General features: G+C 27.2%; 3 protein-coding genes across 5 annotated transcripts in view; all 3 read right to left on the reverse strand.

The window, feature by feature from the left end:
* The window catches only part of LOC111684542 (acetylcholinesterase), a 128,101-nt gene that overhangs the window by 102,452 nt on the left and 106 nt on the right, over positions 1-25,543 (reverse strand). For 2 of the 3 annotated variants that reach the window (XM_046948827.1, XM_046948828.1), the window contains exon 1: positions 7,825-8,066. The gene's annotated coding sequence lies outside the window, so the exon portion shown is untranslated. Of the gene's footprint in view, positions 1-5,295; positions 5,340-7,824; positions 8,067-25,543 lie in introns of those variants that run through there. The other variant, XM_046948826.1, reaches the window with a different exon arrangement.
* On the reverse strand, positions 15,109-18,775 carry LOC111684530. Its single transcript, XM_023446725.2, has 3 exons — positions 18,635-18,775; positions 15,294-15,427; positions 15,109-15,232 (listed from the first exon to the last, which is right to left on the reverse strand). The coding sequence occupies exons 2-3, from the start codon at positions 15,420-15,422 to the stop codon at positions 15,149-15,151; spliced, it is 213 nt and encodes a 70-aa protein (XP_023302493.1). The 5' UTR covers positions 15,423-15,427; positions 18,635-18,775; the 3' UTR covers positions 15,109-15,148.
* On the reverse strand, positions 21,225-22,348 carry LOC111684524. The gene is made up of 3 exons (XM_023446714.2): positions 22,171-22,348; positions 21,763-22,098; positions 21,225-21,703 (listed from the first exon to the last, which is right to left on the reverse strand). Exons 2-3 carry the CDS (start codon positions 22,095-22,097, stop codon positions 21,364-21,366), a joined length of 675 nt encoding a protein of 224 aa, XP_023302482.1. The 5' UTR covers position 22,098; positions 22,171-22,348; the 3' UTR covers positions 21,225-21,363.

A 25,543-nucleotide genomic window follows, 5' to 3' on the forward strand; every position in this document is an offset into this window, starting at 1 on the left:
CAAAAAATATTTTAAAATACTTCTACTGATCAAACAGTGCCAAATTTGATGTCCAGTTAAAAAAAAAGATTTGTAAAATATTTTGTATTATCTTCACATTATTCTATCAGGATCAAACAATTTATAAAAAAAATTCTTTCAATATTTTTTTTAATAATAAAAAAAGGATAAGAATTTTTAAATACATTTTTGACAGATTTTCATCCTAAAATAATATAAAATAAAAAAAATACAAAATATTTCCCAACTCTTCTTGTTGATTTGACAACCAAATTTGACATTGTTTGATTAGTAAAAGTATTTTAAAATATTTTAAGGCTTCTCAGCCTTTAAAAAAGCACTCAATAATATGATCTGTCAAAATTTTGTTTTAAAAAGTACGAATTTATCGAACGCAATACGTAATAAAACCATCACACATTGAGAGAATATACGGATAGAAAATTTATCAGTCTTATGGCTTTCTTCATTTCTTGAAATAATTCAAAAAACAAGCTAGTCGCACTAGGTCAGGGTTGTATTTTTATATAAATACATCAAACTAATGAAAAGGCCGTTTCCATCTTCTTTTTTAATGATTTATATTAATCGTGTATATATATATTATTTTATTAAATTTTTTATTATACGAATGGAATTTCGTTTTAATTCTTCATTACACTTTATGTACGTATGATCGTGTGATGGACCTTTAAGTACTTATGGAACATCTTTTTGCGATCTATTACCAAATAAACCACGTCCTCCCTTCTGTCAATCTAAAACACTACCTCTTCAGATGAAAACCTTAATTCAACGGTCATCATGCCCTCAATGTCATCATTACAATTGCAGGTTCTGTCTACATACATATTAATATCATAAGTATAGATAAAACCTGCTACAAAAGAAAACAAGTAGGAAAGTATAGTCGGGCATGGCCGACCATATGATACCCTACACCATGAGTATATTTTTACAATTTTTACTTTTATAAAATTTTTATTTTTTGTAAAGAAACTGTTGAATATTACCATAATTCCAAAATATTTAAGCCATTTATTGATAAAAAACTAAAATTTCTAAATGAGGCTTTATATAGGTCAAATATGGGCCGATCGTCTGTAAATTTGGGAAAAGGATATATTTCTAAATAACAGTTAGTTTTGTTGAGTTTCATTGCGATACAAATGGTTACAAGTCAATTTTAGACGTTTAAGTCATTTTTTGATGGGGGGTTTGTATGGGGGCTAGGGTCAAATATAGGCCGATCCTTACGAAAATCTGCAGTAATATTTATAATTATATAAAACTTATTTGTGCCAATTTTTAGAGAGATAGCAGAATATTTGACGTAATTATAGCATAAAAAGTTCAAATCGGGAGGTACGGTTGTATGGGGGCTAGGTGAAATAATGGACCGATTTCAACCATTTTCAATAGGCTTCGTCCTTGTGCCAAAAAACATGCTTGGTCCAAATTTCATTAAATTATCTTGAAAATTGCGGCCTGTACCTTGCGCACAAGGTTTACATGGACAGCCAGCCAGCCAGCCGGACAGACGGACGGACGGACGGACATGTCTTAATCGACTCAAAAAATGATTCTGAATCGATCGGTATACTTTAAGGTGGGTATTGGACCAATATTTTTGTATGTTACAAACATCAGCACAAACGTATAATACCCTCCCCACTATAGTGGTGTAGGGTATAATAATGTTGCAGCAAAATACATATTAATGCTGGTTATGTTTTTGTTTATGATGATGATGAGGGTGTCAGTTTCTGTCACTTTTTAATGTTTCTAATTATGACCCTATTTTATTTCGAAAAAAAATAAAGTATCATGTATGAATGTATTAAAACTATATGATACTTATGCTGTATATTTTTGTCACAACGGTAATTGTAATTTATACTCAACATACAAATATAGTATTTATTAGAATTCGGATCATTTGTATATTTGTTTCACAATTTTGAATTAGTTGACCACAATATAATAACTTCTTAAAAAGTATTTACATTGTGGTTTTGCAATAGCTAGAGTATCTAAGACACTGTATTGGTTGATCTCTTTGCGTATATTTTCGACTTTATCCGACCTACATATAACCGTCAGTAATAAACATATTAACTATCGACAGCACCACTTGTAATGACATCTTCATTTAATATTTTAAATCTTCTTCCGAATAACCATTATTACTTTTTTAAATAAATATATATGTTTTTAAAAAAATAGAATATTTTTTCTGCTCACATTTTTAAATAGTATTTTTGTAATTTCTTAAAAACAACGTTATTTTTCAATTCACAAAATAAATATCAAATAAATTCAAACTTAATTGTTTTAACGACCTACTGTGCTAAATAAACTCTTAAAGTCTAATCTCAAAAAATATGTACAAAAAAACATGTTTAAAGATGAAAATAAAAACAATATTAAAGTACTAAAATGAAATGTACAAAGTACTTGGCATAAATAAAATGTAAGAAAAGTAACAAGCAGTAAAAAAATATATATAATAAAATATACAAAATAATACATACATAACTAGTAAACATTTAGAACACATACATACATTAACAAATACGTGTGTAGTATGTATCTAAATGAATACTTTGTACAGGAGGTCTGCTTTTCCCTTTTAGCTTTGTAAGTATTATAAAAGAAACAATCTCACAATAAGAAATTCTGTTCTTTTCATCAGAATATTTAATATTTTAAGGTAGGACGAGACTAACGATGACGATGCCAATGTTGTAACGACCCACTAACTGATTGACTAACTTAACGATGATAAAATACAAACTCACATACATATGTACATTCAAAATGAAAAGTTATCAAATCGACACACATATACATACATACACCTACTTACATGTAAATATTTACATGTTGTGCTGCTACAAATCCTTATAATCATAAACACAAAGTTCATTTAAAGCAATAGTGTTGTAACTCAAAATTTTGTATTTTTTTTTCAAATAATATTTTAAGTGCCTTAATTTTTAGATAAATATTTTTATTATAAACTAACCATGTCTACAGTGATTTGTTAGTTAATTATTTTATTACACCGTTCGACACTTAAAATTAGACACGAATCGGATGATATATGTACGTCTGAAGCTATACATTTAAAAAAGAAAAACTGCTTTGCTAGTTTTTCATTTCGTGATCCTGTGTTCTTTTTACAGGACTTCAGAGTTTTAAGAAGTACATTTTTCAAAAAATGTTTTAAAATAGTTCTTCTGATTAATTAATGCAAAATTTTATGTCAAGCTAAGAAAAGGAGTTGTAAAATGCGTTATTTTTAGTTTATTCTGTCAGTATCAAAAGATGTATAAAAAATTTTTCAACATTTTTTTTTGAAAAATACTATTGAAAATTTTAATAGATTTTTAAGGATAGGAATTTTTAAAAGACATTTTTGACAGATTTTCATCCTGATAACTTTAAACAATACTATGATTACTTAAAACAATGTTATAGTTAATTAAAACCATTATATGATAACATGAAACCATAATATGGTTGCTTAAAACTATATTATGATTATACTCAAAATTATTCTCAAAACACCTAAAAACAGCATATAAAGTGGGCATGGTCATTATATTACCGCCCACATTTTTCTGTAGAGCTCGTTACTGTTTTGAATATTAGAACTATGTGGATTTTAACAAGGTTTTCAGAAAAGCAAAAAATAACAGGGTAAATTAGCTGTATTTTTTTTGTATCGCGTTGCTTTAGAAAAATGTGTATATTTTCGGATTCGTTAGCTAATATAATTAATATGTATTTTTTAAAATAACCAAATTTTTAACGCGTTTTCGCGCAATTCAAAAAAACTCCACATAGGACTTTTTGGAAAGCAATTTTTATATTAAAATATTCTTCCCACTATATGCACATATTTTAAAATATTGTTCGAAATTTGGGTTTATAGACTTTACGGGGTATATTTGACCAATTATAATACAATGCAGCAGATGTTAGATGCTAACGTATTCTATCTAAATTAGCGGACAAATTGACCAAAATGAAGAATTTAAGACGGTTATATAAAAACATCATCTAAACTCATCTAAATAAAGGTCTTAAAGTTACGGTCCTAATGTGATAAAATAAATAATTTCTGATCAGATTGAGATGCCTATTATTTTAGTTGTTTAAGGAAATAGGTTTTAAAATTATTTTATGCTTATAAAGAAAACTATTTAATTTTTTTGTACATTTGGTTTATAATGCAATAAAAGTAGTTTTGAAAACCAGAAATAAGTACTTGAACAAATATTTTAATTATTTTTCCTACAATAAGTTCAAAATTGAAAGATTTTTGAGATCTTAAATCAAGATTCTCAAACACTGCAGCCTGGTAGGGAAATAATTTTAAAAATTATTTTTTGCATCGCATCTTTCACAGAAAAAAATATGCAAAATTTTTTTCCTAACAATCGTTTGCTTTAATTTAATTTCGATTTTTATAAATATTTTTGTTTGGATTTATAACGAATTTGTTTGATTTTCACACAGAAGAAAAATATTTTCTAACAAACACTTTATTGAAAAAAAAAATAATTTTCATTAAATATTTTTACTGATTCAATAAATGCTTTTGTTTGAGTTTTATTTTTTTGTCAGCATATGGAATACAACAATAAAACAAGTTTTTGAATGTACTTAAATGAATTGATATAATTCCTATTTGGTTTATAACGTATAATGTATAAGTGCTTCAGTTTTTTCAGTACAGTTGTAAGTAAGTATTTAAGTAATTTTTTACAAATTTTAATTTTATAGAATTAGTAAAATTTTTGTTAAAATTTAATGTATATTTTTAACAAAATGTTTATAGATTCAAAAAGAAATTTTGTGTATTATTATAATAATACAATAAATTATTTATCTGTTTCAGATAAAAAATTTGCTTGTATTTCAGTACAAATACAAATAACTTGCATTATTGTTTTAGTAAAGTAATTGTCTGGAAATGTTGCGAATTTTTATTAATGTTTTTCGTAAATACTATAATATTTTAATAAGAAAAATTCTGAAATTTTTTCTATAAAGAATTTACGAATTTGAGTACTTCATTTTACGAATTTCGTGATAGGTCATATTTTAGTAAAAAAAATACTTGGCTTTATGAATTTTTTGTTTGATTTTGAATTTCATTTTTACTTCCAGTGTTTAAGAGGTATATTTCTATAGAAAAATAGCATACCCTAATGCATAAGCTTTATCTGTACGTTTTTTATATATTAAACCATAAACGAAAAATTAAATTTAGCTTATTATTACCTTTTTGTTGAATTTTTTATTTAATTGTATTTGTGTAGAAATTTCTGAAAAAAAGTAAATATATATTAATTAACACTAAGAGGAAATGTAGTTACAATTGCTTGATAAACGATTAAGTTAGTGGATTTTTCTATGTAAAACAAGTATGACTATATAGTTGGGCATGACCGACCAAATGATACCCTACACCAGTAAGTATGTTTAATATATAGATTATTGTTTAAATAATTAAGCAGTTTTAAATAACCTGTAAAATTATTTGCGTATTCTATCGCAAATTTTATTGATTTATTAATTTTAGTTTTTCACCGTTTTCAAAACTTGGAATAGTTCGTACATAAATTCGGTTGACATTCAACTTTTATGACTGACTTATGGTTTAAAGTATGAAAACCCGGGTTTTTACACGTATTTCAAGATTTAGGAGGTGTTTGGAAAATTTTAAAAATTAATTATTGTCCTACTCGAATCCACCTTTCAGATATATGTTTCCCAGTTATTTGTTTCTGTCGCATAGTGTAATTATATGAACAAATTGAAAAGTTAGCTAATTTTGTAGAATAACTAGAACATTTAGAGCGGGTTTTTGAATTGGAATTCAAATGCCAATTAATTACTTAATCTAAAAACAAAATGGTTTTGATGTTAATCCCCTTTAGTGTTTTTTAGTACAAGATTAAACTTTGCAGTGTTGCCACATAAAACAACTGAAAACGTCACTGTTTGTTATATAAGAAAAGAAGAAGACAATTTTATACTAATCGATAAATGAAACATTTTAATGTTTATTTTAATAAAAATTTTCTTACTCAAGTTTAAACTACATCCATTCGAGGATTAATTTTAATTTAATCCCTTATCATTCACATAAGAATTAGGCCTTAAAATAAACCTATTATAATGAACCGATTTAAATCATTTTCAACAGGTTTGTGTCAAAAGTCAAATCTTAAAAATTGCGATCTGTAGTTTGATTACAAAGTTTACATGGAATCGATTCAGAAAATGTTTCTGAGCTAATTGATATATTTTATGGTGGATATAGAAGCAATATTTTAATGCCTAACATACATCAGCACAAACCCAATATACCCTCTTCGCTAAAATGGTGTAGGGTATAAAAATTGGAAAACATTAAAAATGGAACGTATTGAGTAACCATTTGACTTCTATTCTCATAAAATAACTTGTAATTATTCCAAATCTTTCAAGTTTAGATATGTATTTTGAGTAAATATATATACAATATACAGATGGTTAAAAACAACATCTTCTTAAAGCACTCTTAACAAATAGTTGTAGGAAAATGGTTTAAATGTTTTTTATCCTTAATTTCAAACAAGCACAGCATGTGCAAATTCATTAGAGTGTCTACATTTTCCGAGAAAAAAACTTCTACTTTCAACGTTCAGAACTTTTATAAAGGATCTTTATTACTCCTTCTAAGAATTATAATTAATTTTCAGGAATTAATCAATAACAATTTTCATAATACTGAAAACATATTGCTAACTAAATCTTTTGATTTTATTTCCATTATTTTATTTTAAGAATAATCATTAAAAAAAAGATTTTCAAACGATGGTAGGGAACTTAGGTCCTTTAAAAAATAGTATTTTTTTAGTAGTATTCTTACAAAACAAGTAATCCATGGGACCACTAATGAGTATTGATTTTAATATACCGTTTATAACATATAGAAATATTGGTTAAAAATCCATATGAGTAGATTCTTGATCCAGGCGCGGATCCAAACCAAAACCAAAAACTTTTCATAAAAAAATATAAAAATTAAGAAAAAAAAATTAATATAAGTATAAGACGGACGGACATAGCTTAATCGACTCAGAAAATGAACCTAAGTCGATTGGTATACTTTAAGGTGGGTATATGACGAATATTTTTATATGTTACAAACATCAGTACAAACTCAATATACCCTACCCACTAAAGTGGTGTAGGCTATAAGAACTAGACATGGTCCTCTTTTCCTAGAGTTCAAACATTCAAATAATAAGTTTTAGCTCTAAAAAACAGCTTTTATCTCAAATAGTGACAATTTTAATCAAAATCCCATAACTAAATTTTAATAAAAAATGTTATATCATTACTTTTCACTGGTTATCCTTAAAAGGCAAAATATTCCATATGGTTAAATTTATACAATAAGCAGAAGAGATTTTTATAAAAATTCTCTACAAAAGTATTGAAATAAAAGAAAAAGCATCAAAAAAAACAAAAAGAAAACGTAAAACACAATAAAAGATGAATGTCTTTGTTTGACTTAAACAGAAAATGACGAAGAACACACAAAAAACAAATATTGTAAAGGTAACCTGTAAATAAATTTTCTTTTTCTTTTAGCTCTTACACTCATTAATAAAAATTATATACATAGATAACGGTAAATAATTGTGTATTAAATATGAGATGTAATAATGAGAGCACTCTTTTTATTGCTTAAAGAAATAGACAAACAAAAAACACACAAACAAACATGTTATTAGAAATAATTGCAAAATCACTTACATTTAATTTGTTGTCCTTAAGGTTTTTTTATTTGTCTCTCTAACTTGGGCTCTCTCTATAAAATTGTATGCCTCGTTGACTGTGTATAGGTATTTGACTTTGAATCTTTGACACTGTTTTTTTTTTTTTTTTTTTAATTTATGATAAAGTATATATTTGTGGTTAGTTTTCTTTTTTTAATATTTTTATTAAATAATTGTGTAAAATTTGGTTAAACACTTTTTTGCACTTTAAACTTTTTGCGGTTTTTTTTAAATAATTTTATTTTTTATAAATTGTTTTTTTATGTTGTTGGTTTAAGATTTTTTTAAATGACTGAAATTATCAAGAAATAATTTTCATAAATTTATTTATTTCAAAATTCAATTAAAACTTATTTTTCTTGATTTTTTAATTCTCTTATTATTTAATTGAAATCCTTTTCATACATTCATAGAACCTTTCACCTTTCAAAACTTTTTTGTCATTACTCAAATCCTTAATTTATTTTATCTTGTTTTTTTTTTTTCTTCTTTTTATAACTTATTGTTGTTTGTATGGTGTTTTACCTTTTTTATATATATTTGTTATTTTTTCATAGTATTTCATACAACTAGAGTATAAACTCGTTTTACGATTTTCATCTACCACCATGTATTTTTTAGAAGCTCAAAACTCTTCAACGTCTCTAACTAAACTGATTCGAAAAATCCAAAAGACAACATCTTTAAAACTAAATTTAAATCTGTGATAATTCCATACAAACTCATACACATGTATAACACTATAACAAATTTTGTATAGTACAATTCGTGTATACACCCGAGTATAATTCATAGAACTCTCTTTATCTCTCAATTCAAACATACATTGGAGAGTAATTGTTTGTGTGATAAACTTTTGCTCATCACTGACATAAATTAATTGTTATACTTAACAAAAGAGCACCTATTTTTATATGGACATTTACAGACATCCCCTGAAAACAGCTTAGTTGAAAATGGGGAAAAAGCTTTCTCTTTATCAACTATTTTTTCTTTGGTAATTTTCTTTATAAAACAATTCTACCTGTTTTATAAGTTTGTTTACTTTTTTCTTTTGCTTGTTGTTTTATTTCAGAAGCTTTCGGGGCCTCGTGTTTATTTTGTAAACTTTGGCTTAACTTTCATCATCTCACACATGAGTATATGTATGTGTATGTGTAGAAAAACATTTGCTTGTGTGTAAAATCCAAGAAAACTATTGAATGTGATGATGTTTGTTCAGGGCTAATTAACTAACTAAATAACTAACTAACTAACTAACTAAATAACTAACTAACTAACTTAATAACATCATCAAATCCAAAGAAATACACCTAGGCCTCTATCGGGCCTATTGTGCGCTCCTTTACCAGTGTCACGGGTGGCAATCGAACCCACCACCTCCGGCCTACCAGGCAAGAACACTAACCACTAACCTACCGGAGACCACAACTAACTAACTACCGATAACGTTTACTGAAAGTTTTAATGCTCAGTATATATGATGTTCGCTGGGTTATCTCTTATTATTACGTCTTGTGTATACTTCAAATCGTAAATGTTTTTATTATTGTTTGTATCTGTGCAAAAAGTTTCGGATTTGAAATCCGTGGTCAAAGATGCAAAAGTTGGAAGAGTCATGCTCTTTACCATGTTATCAAACAAAAAAGATTCATTTATATAGTATCTTTATTTTGCCATACAGTGCGTATGAGTAATAAAACAATATTAAAATTGAATAAGTTTTTTCTTCATATTTAAAATAACGAAAAATGCTATTAACAACGTAAACCAAAAGTCTTAGTTCAATCCAAATAATCTACTAACAAGGTAAGGAATCCGATTACGACGCTTTCACATTTATCTTCCCAATCTGTAATGGTATACACTTGCTTAAACTCGGAACATTAAGCTGGATAAAAGAAGCATAACATTTTGAGTTATACTACTTTTATTACAAATGACAGGTTGATGAGTATGAACAACTGAAGGTAGTTTAAAATTATATATACAAAAACTCAAAACAAATCCATAAGCTTAAGTATCCATTAAAAAAAAAATATGAAAATATAATAACAGGAATATTATGTATAAAATTAAAACATATGGTAAAATATGAATACAGTAGATGTTAAAAGTATATAAGAAAGATAGCAGATTACTTGACTGAAATCATTATAGATTTTATTCTATGAATGATGGATTTATATAAAATATTATAACTTAAACCGATTCCTATACTAACAGTTATGATCATTTCTTAATAGAAATTTTAATTTAAACATTTTTAAAATTTGCTACATTTCTTCGGCTTAAGTATTTCCCTCATTATTTTAACAACTTTACAACTTTGCTTTCCACTGTAGGTATACATACAAGGTTTTTAGATACATATTTATGTATGTGTAGAGAAGGAAAGCACCTGATTTTTACCTGAAAAAATATTTTTTAAATATACATACAAAAAAAGCATTCGTAAGCAACAACAACACAAAAAAATAAAAGAAAAACAATTAAGAAAGTATAATCGGACTAGCTCGACATTTTTATATCCTACTCCTATATAAATAAAAACTTTTTTATGAACGAATACGAGTTCTTTGTCAAGTTCCGGTAGTGATACTGAGTCAAAGTAGAGTAGGGTATATAAAGGGTATATGACCATTATATTTTGAAAATAATCTCTCTTTCTCACACACACAAGCACACATTTGCTCAAATAGACATTTCTTTAGGTATTGTTTTAACCCTCTGGGACTGACTTGAAAATTTTTTGATTATTTTATAGCAACTTCATATGTCTTCAATGATCTGTTTTGTAACTATTTTAAAAATATTTTTTTACAGTTTAAGGGTCTTAGAATGTTATTTATTTTAATATCTTTTGTTATTCAAAGTGACAATTATATAACAACAATATAACATACAACGATACAACGCGGATTGTATTTAAACAATATATGTTTTAAAATATGGAATTTTTCATCTTTTCTTTCAGTCCCAAAGGGTTAATTATTATTAGCAAAGATATTGCACCATAGAAATCATGGAAAAATTGCGTGTAAATAAAATTACGTGACAAATTGTTATTTTTTTGTTTAAGAGTTACAGAGATGAAGAAGGTACCACTCGGTATTACTTTCAAACATTGAGATGAGACTTCATACTGTGATCACTTATAGCCTACGATTCATAAAGTAAAAGATTCATGTAAAACTTTTTTATGCTTTTGTACAAATAATCAGAAAATATGGGACGGGGTGTGGAGGCTTTATTTACTCTTTTTTGTAAGGTGAAAGTTCAACTATTATTGTTTTAGCATTAAATGTACAAATGCGCCATGGCGTATGATAAATGTATTTCATATTTTTTGTAAAATTCCTTTACGAAAATGAATGAAAATGTTAAAGATAGAGGTATTGAAATAAATTTATTAAAAATTTATATATTTCGAAAAGTTCAATTTAAAATATTATATTGAAACAATTTTTAAGTTAATCGGTTCTTAAAAGAAATACAATTGTATGTGGTTTTCATATGATGGTACTCACACATACTTACAAATATATATATATATATATATAAAACAACAATACAGAGAAAATATCAGGATACACTAACCAAAAAGAGATTCCTTAACAAGAGACACGGAGAATACCACCAATAATAAAAAAAGAAGAAGAAGAAAACATGAATTTTCCTCATAATAAATTTATATGAGAGTGAGTGAGCGAATAAAAAAGGAAAACAAAGAGTAAACGATTTAATACAATAACAAAAAACCAAAATAATAAAAACAACAACAGCAACAAGATATTCAAAACACACATACATAAAAATAATAAAACGAAAAAAGAAAATTATACAAATAAATAAAAATATCGATCACACACGCAAAGGCACAACGACAACAACAGCAGCAGCAGAAACCTGAAAAAAAGAAAAACGTACCCAACCAAGCTGCTCATGGAGCAAAAGAAAGAAAATACAATGAAAATAACAATAACAAAACCCCCGAAAATGGAATGAATACATATACATAGTAAGTAATTGTTGTGCTGCAGCTGTTTTAATTTTCATAAGACAGTATCCTCTTTTTCTACATGTACTTCTTGGTGTTGTTGTGCTACAACAGCTCCACCTCCTTGAGCTCCTGCTCTGCTGCACGAAAGTGAATAATTATTATTAAATGTACGACGGTATTGAAAAGTAACTGTAAAGGAATCTAAATAGTTTTGCCATATGTTTTACACAAACACACTCACGTTTACGTTCACACGCACATACGAACACATTTAAATACAATTAAAATTACTATGAAATAAAACCTGAAACTGAATTGATTATAAATATTACATGAGCCCTAAAATATGCTATGTATTTCTTATAAGTACATATAAAAACGAAAAATTAATTCAATTTTATTACGTAGTGTTTTGTTTTTCTAAAAAAAAATTTACTGTTATCTTAATTATAGTTTATTTATTTTTCTATTCACACATTTAATAATTTCTATATTCTTTAGCGTACACACTATTTCTTTAATTTCTTATGAAATTTTCTTTTTAAATTTTACTCAATTATTAAAATATTATTTCACTTTTATTAGTATTTTCTTCCGTTTAACCAGAAACATGAACTGACCGCTACGAGAGAAAACTCACGTTAGAATAACACCCGGGATAGAAATTTTGATTTTATTTTCGTTAGACTTTCTTTAAGTTTTTTTTTATTATTATTTTATAGGTCCCCTCTAACCATCAGATAGTGCTGAGCAAGAAGGCAGGTACCAGAAAAAAAAACAACACTCACCTAAATGATTACTGACACACATACATACTTACATGTATTGTATTGTCAGATGTATAAAAGCTTTGGTTTTTTCGTATAACAGTTCATGGTTTTCTTTTCTCTTTTTGTTGTGAAAAGCTGTTTTCAAAATATTTTGCTGTGACCACCGGCCGGAACTTTTTTTTCTCGATTTTCTTAACTTTTAAACATCCTTTTGTTATGATTAAATTTCAGCTGTTTTAAGCTTTTGTTAAAAGCTTTTCGCATAAGTTAAATTAACATAAATAATATAAAGTAATTAATATGGTGTGTTTGACAAGAGGTGTTTTATTGTTTATTGTTTTAACATGGGAAAATGCCATTACACTGAGCGTATGAGCAATTATATGCCACGCCTCCTATTTGATCTAAATTATAGAATTCGTATATCTGGGAAACTATAACAAGTAAAGACCTCAAATTGTTTTGTTTTCTCTGTATTTGATATTTTTACAACAAATTTGGTATTTACATATTTTGAATGTTTTTAAACAAATTCCGATTTAACAACAAAATACTAGGTTCTATGAAAACACAATTTTACATAGTCTTAATTAATTTTTAAAACCACAATACTACGGAAGGTATTTTACATATTTTACCATTTTATAGTACATATTATAAGCGCATGTTTTTAATTTTTTGTGCATGAAAATCCTTGCCCTGGTTATTATAAATAGATAATATTCAATAACAAGAAATGCTGCAAGCTAGTAGGGATTGTTGGAAGCAGAAAATAGTAAAGCAAATACAAACCCTGTTGAAAAGTATAAAATTGGGTAAACAACACAAGCAATGTTTGTGTAGTGTGTTTTGTAATGAAAAAAGTATGTTTGTCAAGCCGCTTTTTAGTCTATTTGGCTTAATATCTATCATATCTTCAATCTGTATCGAGATATTTTCCCCTAAAGTTTCGACGATGTTACAATGTCTCAAAAAGGGCCAAAAATTTAATTTTCGCAAATTTCAGGACACAATATCTCAAATGCCAGATGTGAGGTAGAAAATCTAAGGCTTCAGCAAAATTCAGTGAGATTCAGCGGGACTTAGCGGGACCGGATTTTGTAAATCAGACTGTTTAAAGAAAATCTAACATTTGACCCCGGTAAAGACTATGCTAGAGATATTATACCAGGTACAAATCCATGAACAAGTCAATGTACTGCTGCCCTAATGAATATGTTTAGATCACAAATGTTTCATAAAATGTGTTGATTAACTTCAGGTGTGAAAGTGTTCACGCACAAATTGCATTAAAATATCAAATCTAGATTTAGTATTTTTATATAGTATATTTTTCTTAAAAATCGTAAATAGTTAGTTAAAAGATTTGTACCACAACTCAGCTTAATTCTAAAACGTAACATTTTCTCAATTTTTCATTCAAAGCGAGCGTAACAAAATGGCTACGTGGTGAAGGGGCTAAAATTTCTTTACACCCCTAATATATATACTATGCGGTTAGTTTTATATTACTTCTTCTAAAATTGTTCTTAATATATAACTTTTTTATCTGAAATGTTTACGTTTAGGTATGTATTATTATTGTGGTTTCTTTCAATTGAATAAAAATAAATACAATTAAATACATATATGTATATATGTTTATTTTGGTAAAGTACAAACTTTTCTAGATTAATGACATAATAAAATTTGCAACAATTAAAAATAATTTAATAATAAAATTATTTTTACACTTGTGTACATAAAACTAATTAAGTTGCTCATGCTCTTTTCGACAAACAGCAATATTTAAAAAGTAATTAATTAAAAATACACAATGTTTGTGGAATTCACAATCGATGTCATATTGTTGTAGCGTTGTAAGTCATAAAAGTTTTTAAAATAAAATTTTTTGAAACAAAAACAAATCAATAATAAACAAATTTTGAAACAAAAACAAATCAATAATAAACAAAATTACGAAATACTACGATACAACCGTACGACACTACAAAACCGATTGTGAATGTGGACAATTGTATAAACAAATGATTTTTATCAAATTTTATTTCAGTAGATTTGCGATAAGATCAGAGAAAATATTTCCAAAAAAACCTATAGCTCAAGTTATTGCAAAATAAAATTTTGATTTGAGTTCATTACATATTGGTAAATTTATTATCATTTCAACTAAATTTATATGTGTTGTGTCACTAAGAGATCACAAAAAAATCACGGTCCGAGTAACCACATTCATGATCAAATAAAATTGATCATAACTTTCCTTTCGATCATGAAATTTAGTAACCTTTTAAGGATCTACTATTTAAACTAAAAAAATATCACTAATTAAATGTTTGTTATAAAATTGCTTAACTTTTATTAGTCAAAAATTTTTTTTAATCTTATTTTATAATATATAAAAAAATATTAATGTGTTACAAAATAATTAATTAACTAACTTAAGAAAAAAAAATTAAATTAAATTAAACAAAATGCATTTTTTTTAATTTAACAGAAATTTGGTAGACTTCAAGATTTAAATATATTTAGAAAGGCGATTTGCATTCCATCATAGCCTTGGCACAATACTGAGGAAATTGTATGCACTGCAGTAGAATATCGGTAATAGACTGCAAAATAAAAATTATATATTTTTAACAAATAACAAAATCGATCATTATTTAAACTTACCGATAAACCGGGGAAACAAACTACAAAAATTAGCAAAATAATATAGATGCCAGCACAGATAAAAGCTAAAAAGAATGAGATAAACCAAAATACCAAAAACCAAAATATAAACCAGATTGGATTGCCCATATTTGCTAAAATAAAAGAAGAAGAAGAAAAAACACATCAAAACAAGATAAGAAAATGTAAACAATAACAATTTTTTGCCACCATTGTTGTTGTTGTTGTTATTTTTTGAAGGAACCGGTATTAAGTGTTGTCAACCTGGTTGTTTGTTTAGTACTTATTTTAACTGCATACGCGATAAAAAAAGTATGAGTAATGTTGAAATTTTCAGACGAAATTTTAGTAATTTGAAAATGTTAAATATACGATGTAGATAAGAAAAATATATCATACATCAACTTGTACATATGTATATACATTTAAAAGTTTAAATTTAAAAAAAAATCTTGAAATACTTTGTTTGATAAATGAGTCAAACTAAATTAATACTTTTTAATTTAACTAATCATTTGAAATGTTACAGATATATAGCTTTAACTAAAAAACATTACTAATAAAAACATAAATTGAGTTTTGAAAAATTGTAAAAAAAAATTTAATAAAATTTTTTCGAAATTTTACTTATTTCCCAAAATTTTCAAACGAAATAAAAACAAATAAATTGACAATACAAAGGGCCTATCTTTAGGCGAAGGATTAGGAATTAAATTAAAATTAATCTTCGTTTTTGAGTACTCAATTAGCTAATTTTGTTTGCTAGTTTAAGCGCCCAATGGAGGTGGTTTAAACTTGAGCAAGTAATGCAAAAGTGTAAACATCTAATGCAAAAAAATAATAATACAATTTTTACTAAAATAAACATTAAAATGATTGATATATCGATCAGCAGAGGGTATTAAGATCAGAATGCGTTCCCACTACAATTGGATCTTCGCTCCGGAACGACCCGAGTCATACTCGGCCAAAGATTGTCCTCAGGGAAGAACAATCGGTCATAGTCGAACTGTTACAACAACATCAAAATTAATTTATTTTTAGATTAACTAATCTAATTATTAATTGGCATTTGATTGACAATTCAAAAACCCGCTCTTAAAGTATGTTCTTGATTAAGAGACTTTGTCTAAAGCACTTGTGGCAAGTACTCTAAGAAGCATCTATTTCTAGGACTGTTGTCTAGTGGTAACAATTCGAAGTGGTTACCACTTCACAATGGATATACCACATAGAGGATAGAACCATTAAGACTCCATGTAACTCAATATGATACAATAATGTTACCAATGTTAGTAACGTCTCGATATTTTGTGCTGTTGCTGGTGGACACGTTGCACGTTAACTAAAGCTCTGAAAAGTTTATTGGATATTACAACAAAACTTTTTATTGCACCGGTAATTGCAGAGTTTCCTGTGAGGGGGTGGGGGTCTGTGTATTTTGAAGTGGTGGCTGCGTTATAACCTAAAATATTTTGGTACAAGTTCGCTAGCGTCTCCGAAATAGACAGCAGCAGATGGTCACGGATAAAATAGGTTATTACTTGAGCGGGGGGATCATGAAAATTGTCACCAACGTTTATGAAATGCAGGTGTCAACGCTTGCCTATGATACAGTTCAGTCTATGAACGAGAATATTTTCGATCATATGGATTATAATATTATCTTGTCTATAAACTAGTTCCTATTTAATAGTTTGTGGATTAATGGGAATTTTTAAACCTAGTTTATAAACTATTTTACAAAAGTATCTGATATTAAGATCACTATTCGATATCAATAATTATCAAATAGTGCTGAATTCCCCATCACTGACAACAAATCAAACGTTTCCCTCAGTTTGTGAGAGACAAAGAGAATCAAATAAAAATACACAGTTAAAAAGAGAAGAAATTTTGTATCTATGTGCGTATATTTAATTTGTTATTTAAAAAATATCTTGTTGCAGGGATGGTAAATAAATCCAATTGTATAAAACAGTATTTTAAAGTGTACTTTTTTCAATACGATTTTATCATATATATATATTTTTGCAAATTTACATACTTTTTTAATATAAAACAAAAGCATTTCAAGTCGACTAATCAATATACTGGTTCTGTGACTAGTTAATAGACAGTAAAAATTTGTATAAAGTCGAAAGATCTTTAAACTTTCTATTAAAAGTACAATTTTTAAAATATTTTTTTCAAGATGGGATATATTTTAAAAGTGAACAAAATAATTCATTTGTATACCATTGCACTTTTGAAGATCGCAAAGTTTCAAAAAAAAAATTACAAATGTAGCAGTTTTACCAACCCTGTGTTGTAGTTTAATAATACAAACAAATAAATGTACTTTTCTTAATGCAATGTTTGTTGTTGATATTAAATTGAAAAAAATTAAATTTTTATGAGAATGTTATTTTTAGTTCGTGACTTCAAAATAGAAAAAAAAACTTAAAAATTTAAAAAAAATACATAAATCCAAAACACAAACACAATTATTTGTATTTGAAATTTAAAATATTTTTAAATAAAACAATAACAACTACTTGCCAAAAATGGCAACTATTTGGAAAGTTGTGTTAATTAAACCAAATATGTACGTAAGATAAGGTGTCAGTCAATATTTGTTAAATATTTTTTTTTTAAATGTATGTGTCATACTTTCAATGATCATTATATACTGAGTTTTTCAATTACCATTATTATCAATAAAAAGTATTTGGAATTTAAAAAGATAAGAAACTCAATGAATACTAATTTTAAGTTATTAAATATTTTTAAGAAAATTAAAAAGATGACATAAATAAAGAGGGCGGTAATTAAAAACAAAATTCTTTGACAATGATGTTATCAACATTGTTAATTGTTTTCGTTTAGTAGATCTCAATGAAAATAAGAATTAATTAAAATGTTTATCTACATACATATATGTAGAGGTATAATAGAAAAATTAGCACTTTATTTAAATAACAAGTATAGGAAAATTTTAATTCAACTTGTATAATTTTCACATTAAAAAAACTTTTATTTATAGGGAGAAAACATACTAAATGCCATGATCTTTAGTAGCATTTCAGTAGAAAATGCATTTGTTTGTTGTTATTATTATTTTTCTCTGGTTGATGGAAAACTAGTTTATTGTGTTCATATACATATTTATGTAACTTACAAAGTTGCACCCACTTGTTAATCTTAAAGAATCTTTTAATTTTTCTTAAATATTTTTCTTATTTACGTCAGCACATTTGAAAAATACAAGAATAAGAAATGTCACTGTACTTTTGATTTTCTTTGCATATTTGCTTAGATCATCAAACAAACAAACAATCGATTAAATGCACTCTACTAACCTTTTTCTATGTTTTAGAAGTTGAAAAGTTTCTTAAAATGTTCACGTCTTGTTGCAACTGCTTAAAGTAACGCACTGATCAAGCAACAAGTGTTGTAGTAAAATGGATACCTAAACAGAGATCCCCTAAAACTAAATGAGAGTGAGTAATTTACTGTACTCGTTTTCTCCCAAAAAAAAAATCACTGGGAGTGATCAATGTGATCAATTCATTTATAGTTGCCAGATCAAGGGAAATACATACATCAGGTAGATGCATCCGAGAGAGCGTGTACGAACGTCACATTTTTTAAAGAGTTTAACAATCGTGATTTTTGAACCTAGACTAGATCAAAAGTCAAATCGCCCATTTCCATTCTAAATAGAACATAAAAACACGTCAAAAATATACATATATAACTTATTCCCGAGGGTTAAAAAAGTTTCTGAGGCATATGCATTAAGCCGGCTTTACACGATCACACAAGTAATGTGATCTGTCAAAATTTTGTGTAGAAGAGTATGGATGGGATCATCTAAAAGCAATATGTAATAAAACCATCACACATTAAGAGAGAATACGGATGGAAAATTTGACAGTCGTATGGATCTCTTCATTTTTTGAAATGATTCAAAAAACATGAAGGTCGCATTAAATCACATATGCAAAAGTGAAGCAGGTGTTTCCATCTTACTTTGTTATTATTTTATACCAATCGCGTAAACACAAAAAATATAATTCATACGACTTTTATTCTCTCTTTTGTTATACAGATTGAATTTCATTTTACTTTTTCATTCGACTTTACGCGCGTAAAGTGTGATCGTGTAAAGTGCCCTTTATAGTTATCGGCATTTACTCTAAACAAAATTTAAAAAAAACAGGAATCTCGCTTTCAAATGTATACCATGTTTTCACAATCAATTGAAGTACTTAATTCGGACTCTGAATGACGATAGCCAATTAACCCGTTTCTACGACACATTCGTAATTTGTTTTGACAGTTCATCGCCATGTTATTTCTTTCCATTCATTATTTTGTCATTTTTTGGAATATTAGTGTTTATTAGGCCTGGTTCACACTGGAAAACTTTTGTAGAGAAACTTTTGATTTTGTGTGTGAGAGAAAGAGATGGTTGATATTTCTTTCTCTTTCTCTCACACACAAAAATCAAAAGTTTCCAAAAAAAGTTTCCTAGTGTTAACCAGGTCTTACATGATATGAAAGAAATCTCAAACGGTTTTCCCTGCTATTTTTGATTTTAAATTATATGGCAACGCTGTTCTCTCTCTTTCTGTTGTAATATTTCTCTCCGCATTTTCTCAAAACAACCTAATTATTTATAAGTTGCTTTTATTGTTAAAGAAATCTTATCAATCTTATTTTTTGTATAAAGTGGTATTAACTAAAATACGTTTTTGTTTGACGGTAACAAATTCAAAATTTTTTGAATCTTTAAATCAATATTCTCAATGAGCTTCCTTTAAATGTTTGTGCTAATTTTGAAAATATAAAGTAATTAGTAACTGCTAATAGGTATTAAAAAATAAATAACGTAGAATTATTTTAAATAAAATAATACTTTATAAATAAGATTGAGATCAAAGTGATCACTGATCAGAAAACTTCATTTAGGGCAAACTTCAGGTGAAGGATTAGAGATTAAAATTAATCCTCGAAAGTAGTTTTTGAGTACTAAATTAGAGAAGGAAATGCAAAAGTATAAACAGCTGATGAAAAACAATTACATAATGCAATTTTTAGTAAAATTAATATTAAAATGATTGGTCTATTGATTAGCATAAATTATAAGGACTTCACAAAATATTTTTTTGTTTTAAGTTTTAGATGTCATTAATTTTCATATTAAATTTACAACTATCTTCTTCTTTGTTATAAAACATGCATTGTTTTGATAACAAACAGTGACGTTTTCTGTTGTTTTGTATGACAACACTGTGAAGTTTAATCTTCTACTCAAAAAAATTAAAGGGGATTAACATCAGAATAATTTTTTTTTAGATTAATTATTAATTGGCGTTTGTTTGCCAACTTAAAAACCCGCTCTTAAAAAAATAATCGATAATATGATCTCTTTTTTTATCAAAAATCTATGTTATATAAGATAAACTCCAAATATTTAAAATAATTTTTATATTGAAATCTGATCAAATGAATTTTATACCATAAAGTAGTCTGTTATATCCTTAACTAAAAATCCATTAATCACTTTTATATAGCAGACTTTGATTTCTAAAATCGTCTATAGGTTCTTAAGTAAAAATATTATCAATTTATTTTTAGTTTTAAGTGACAATTAGTAAAATTTTACAATTTATTTAAAAGTCAATTTTACATTTCCTTCGCACGAAGCGATGGTCATTATATCTCTTTGCAAGAAACTTAAAGTTAGGTTTAAAAAAAAGAAATTCTTAAATTTGTAATCTGACAGCATTTTTTATCTAATTATTTCAATACCAATATTCCTTTCGTAGAAATGATATCGAATGTTACGTTTCTTTTCCTTTTCAGTTTCCTCTGTAACATTGACCTTGATCGCATTCGATATCATTGGTGTGGAGCTACAAATGAAATGAAAAATCAAACATGTCATTTTTTGGAATTTTTCATTTGCACTTGTATATTTTAGAGATGGTCAAGCAACATTAATTAAATTCATCTTTCTCAATTCCACATATTGGATAAAGGAGTCGAGTAAGTAGTTAACGAATTTTATTCTTCTTGTAGCTCAGTTCAATTCTCTAGGTGGTGGTCCACGTGGTTTTAAAACTGTATTCAACAGATTCTCTCCGGGTTGATTTTTGGGACGTGGAGTAGGTGTCAAAGATCTAGTATGTGGAGGAGCCTCTTCCTTCTTCTTAACAGCTGAGGTAGCGGCACGACGTTGACGGATTTTCTCCTCCATGCGTGAGGGTACCATGAAACAGTTAGATTCACGATATATAGGCTTGCGGCGATCATTCCAAGGGAATTCCCATTGTATAGGCTTAAAGTCACGTCTCCAAGGTCTACGTGGTCTAAACCAAAAGTCACAAGTCCAATCTTCTTCACCCTCATCATCGACATCACTAAAATATTCATACAATATGTATACTCCATTCTAAAAAATGTAAATATAAAAACTTACCCTCTTACATAGACACGAACATAACGACCAGATTTTCTAAATAACTCCAAAGCTTCATTGAATGTCAGTTCTAGAGCGGGAGTATCATTGATTTGGGTTATTTCATCTCCGATACGCATACCAGCACGACGAGCCAAACCACTGGGTGATAGATTTATAATTGTCAAGGGTTCAAATTGATCGACACCACCAGAAACCTCAATGCCCCACATTGAGTCTACAAAACTCATGATACGGCGATCAGTTTCCACCGTATACGTGATACGCATTTGATATTCAACATTATCAAATGCATCCGACGTATATTTAGGAGTTCTAATTTTTGAATAAATCATTCTAAAAATATCAAATTTCACACATTCAAAACCCAAAACTATTATGTAATATTTCACATTATAAACTACAAACCTGTATTTATATTTCAAAGATCACTTCCAGTTTTTTTTTTGTGGAAATATACACTAATGTTAATTCAACAGTAGAGTACTGATCGCGGCCGAAAGGTTTTGGCCTAAGGATACTTTTTTTGTTTTATTTGTTTATTATTTTACTATAAATCGCTAGTTGTAGACGTTGAACTGTACAACAATTCGATTAAAATTCAATTAAACATTCTATTCTTTAGGGTGGATGTTATTTATACCAATTTCTATGATTCTGCCTCGATCGATATTCTTAGCGATCGTGACAATGCTTTGACGAATTCATGGTCAAGTTGTTTTCCGATTTGATTATAATGCAACGTCATTGATTTATTTTGATAACCATACTGAATGCATCATTTGCCAAGTAATTTGTGATAATGATGTAAATTTGGGTCGAATCGAATTTAAAATACACTTGGTGTTTCTAAATTATGGTTTGAACAAATTTCTTAAAATTCTAAACAAATTTAAATTTTATAACACTTTAGACGAATAGCTGTAGTAGTTCAAAATTTCTTCATGATTGCGAATTATAACTATTTGAATTTTAATTTTTAATATTACTGCTATCTCCAATGATTGAATAAACTAAATATACGATATTATGATGGTAGAGTGAAACACCCAATGATTTCATTGATAATAAAAAGATAATAAAAAAATTTGGGGGACAAATTTAGGAAGGAACTATATACATCACATTGTATATTACCTTAATTTGTTGTTTTAAAAAGTCAGTACTATAATAATAAAAATAAATATATGTAAAAAATACACAAAGGGCCAATCTATAGGTGAAGGGTTAAGGATAAAGTTAAAATTAATACTCTAAAGGTGTTTTTTAATTACTCAATTAGTTAATTTTGTTTTCTAGCTTAAGCGCCTGATAAAGATGGTTTAAACTTAAGCAAGAAATTTAAAAGTGCTAATAACTGATGCACAAAATTAACAGTAAAATCTTTAAATTCTCTATTAGTTTAAATTGTAGACACCTCAAAACACAAAAAATATGTTTTTAATTTTAGTTTTCTATATTTTTCGTATTACACAAATTATTACAAATATTTCAATTGGCAGAATAACTTTCGGTTAAACGATAACCTGGGATGGAGTTAAATGGGCTTAGAGTTTTTATCTTCCTTTTTATGGCCGATGAATTGTTTTGTTAAAATGCAGTTACGCTTTCCATTGTATATATAAAAATTGTATAAACATAATTTTAAGATCAACTAATCTGATTATTGTCATTTGAACGCCATCTCAAAAACGAAACTCAAACAATTGTCTGTACAGTATGAGTTTAAACACTTATCTTGTAATATTTCCAAAAATATTTGTCAGATTTATAAAAGAAAATATGTTTAACTATAGGTGATTATGTCCTTATAAATTGTGATATATATAACAATACTTTTAAATATGCATTACTATTTTTTGTAAATAATCTGTTAAATATGACACGGCTATAATAAAATTCGACAAAATTCAAAATGTTGAATTATTATTTACTAGAATAACTCTGTTTCTAATTTCTATACTCAAAAAGTATCATTTGAAAAATACAATTGTAATGATAAGATAGTGGAATAAATTCTAGCTTTTTGGAAAAATCTAATAAAAAAAGAGTACAATTTCCCCTTTTCGTCAAGGTAAACACTTTTTTCAAAAATTAAGTTCACAAAATAATCGAAATCTGCATTCTTTTGTTCCGGAAAAATTGTGCTTTCAAAAAGTAACAAACTCGAAAGTAGTACTCGAATTCCAATAAATTAGGTCAATAAATCGAAAAAAGTTTTCTTAGTGCGGGTTTTTCTGATAATGATAAGTTTCATTCTTTGGTTAAACCTGGTTTAATATATGTTTTGTACTTTTTAGTAAAGTTATTAATTATCTATATATAGTTTAACTGAGTGTAATTGGCCAATTAAACCTAAGTTATAGTTACCCCCTGATTTTAGAAAATAAAACTTTCGTTAACGTAAAAAATTTGTATGAAGAATACTGGGAGATTTTTGAAAATATTTATTTTTTCATACAAATTATTTTGAACGTCTGTCGTTTTGTTTTATAAAATAAGGCCCCTAATATTCTTTTATTGATATTATTATTGTTTTAAATTTGTATTAATATTTTTTGTAAAATTTTGCATTTACAAAAGTGATATTTGCAAAAAACAGCTTCTCATTGTTTATGTTTTTGACTGCAAATTTGGCAATACTAACAAAGTTAATTGAACCTAGATCCATAGCTGAAAAACACAATCATTGGTTAAAGTTCGCCTTAATTTGTTTCGAGTTTAATCTAACAAGTTAAGCCTAGTTTAACTAAGTAGTAAGAAGCCCAAACTTAATGTGCTAAAAAAAAGTACCAAAAATAAAGTTTTCTCTCTTTTGCACACAAAAATGACGGAATTTTAAAAAAAGTACGAAACAAGTGTCTCATTATTTTAAAAGATTTGTCCAAAATATTTTTAAAAATTCTATTATGTCTATTAGTTAAAAAGTTATAAAGGCCCCAAAAAGGTACCAAAATCACCTTTGTTACACATTTTCACCCCTTAAAAGTACCAGACACCCATCTGCACTTTTTAAGAGTAGAAGTATTATTAATATTAGGGTTCTATAGTTGAAACGAAAAGACGACTTTTCGACTTTTTTCATTTAATTAAAAGTCGATTTTTCGACTTTTAATATTTTATAAATAGTCGACTTTTTTCGACTTTTTCCGACTTTTCGACTATTTTTGACTTTTGACTTTTTTCGACTTTCCGACTTTTTCCGACCAGAGTTAAAAATTTATAAAGTTGCCAGAAGCGTAAATTTATACTGTTGCCATTTAACATTATATTATTAATAAAAAAATTTAATTTATATTTTTTCTATTTGTTGCAATTTTTTTAGTTTTTTCGACTTCTTTCTATTTTTGACTTTTTCCGACTATTTTCGACTTTTTCCGAATTTTTCGTCTTTTTCCGACTTTTCGACTGTTTCCGACTCTTCGACTTTTTTCGACTTTCCGACTTTTCGACTTTTATTTACAAAGTCGACTTTTCGACTTTTTTCATAGACGATATTCGAGTTATCGACTTTTTTGGAAGTCGAGTTATCGACTTCGACTTTTCGAATTTTTTCGACAAAAAGTCGGTTGTTCGATTATTCGAAAGTCGATTTATAGAACCCTAATTAATATTGTGTAAGATAATAGAATATATAGAAGATTATTATGTATTTGTTCTAAGAAAAAAATCAAAAAACCGAATAATTTTTATTCGGATGACAATCCCAGTAAATATTTATTCAGCTTATTAAACGATAAACGTTAGATCGATTGTAGTTTCTAAGACAGACATCTAGTAA

The sequence above is a fragment of the Lucilia cuprina genome, chromosome 4 (genome assembly GCF_022045245.1).
Source record: "Lucilia cuprina isolate Lc7/37 chromosome 4, ASM2204524v1, whole genome shotgun sequence".
NCBI lineage: Eukaryota > Metazoa > Arthropoda > Insecta > Diptera > Calliphoridae > Lucilia > Lucilia cuprina.

Excerpts from the sequence above, each read along its gene's own strand:
- LOC111684530 (XM_023446725.2), bottom strand. The coding sequence starts at position 15,422 with ATGGGCAATCCAATCTGGTTTATATTTTGGTTTTTGGTATTTTGGTTT. Across the intron at positions 15,233-15,293 it reads TTTGTTTCCCCGGTTTATCG|TCTATTACCGATATTCTACT; the intron begins GTAAGTTTAAAT and ends TTTATTTTGCAG.
- LOC111684524 (XM_023446714.2), bottom strand. The coding sequence starts at position 22,097 with ATGATTTATTCAAAAATTAGAACTCCTAAATATACGTCGGATGCATTT. Across the intron at positions 21,704-21,762 it reads GTTCGTGTCTATGTAAGAGG|TGATGTCGATGATGAGGGTG; the intron begins GTAAGTTTTTAT and ends TGAATATTTTAG.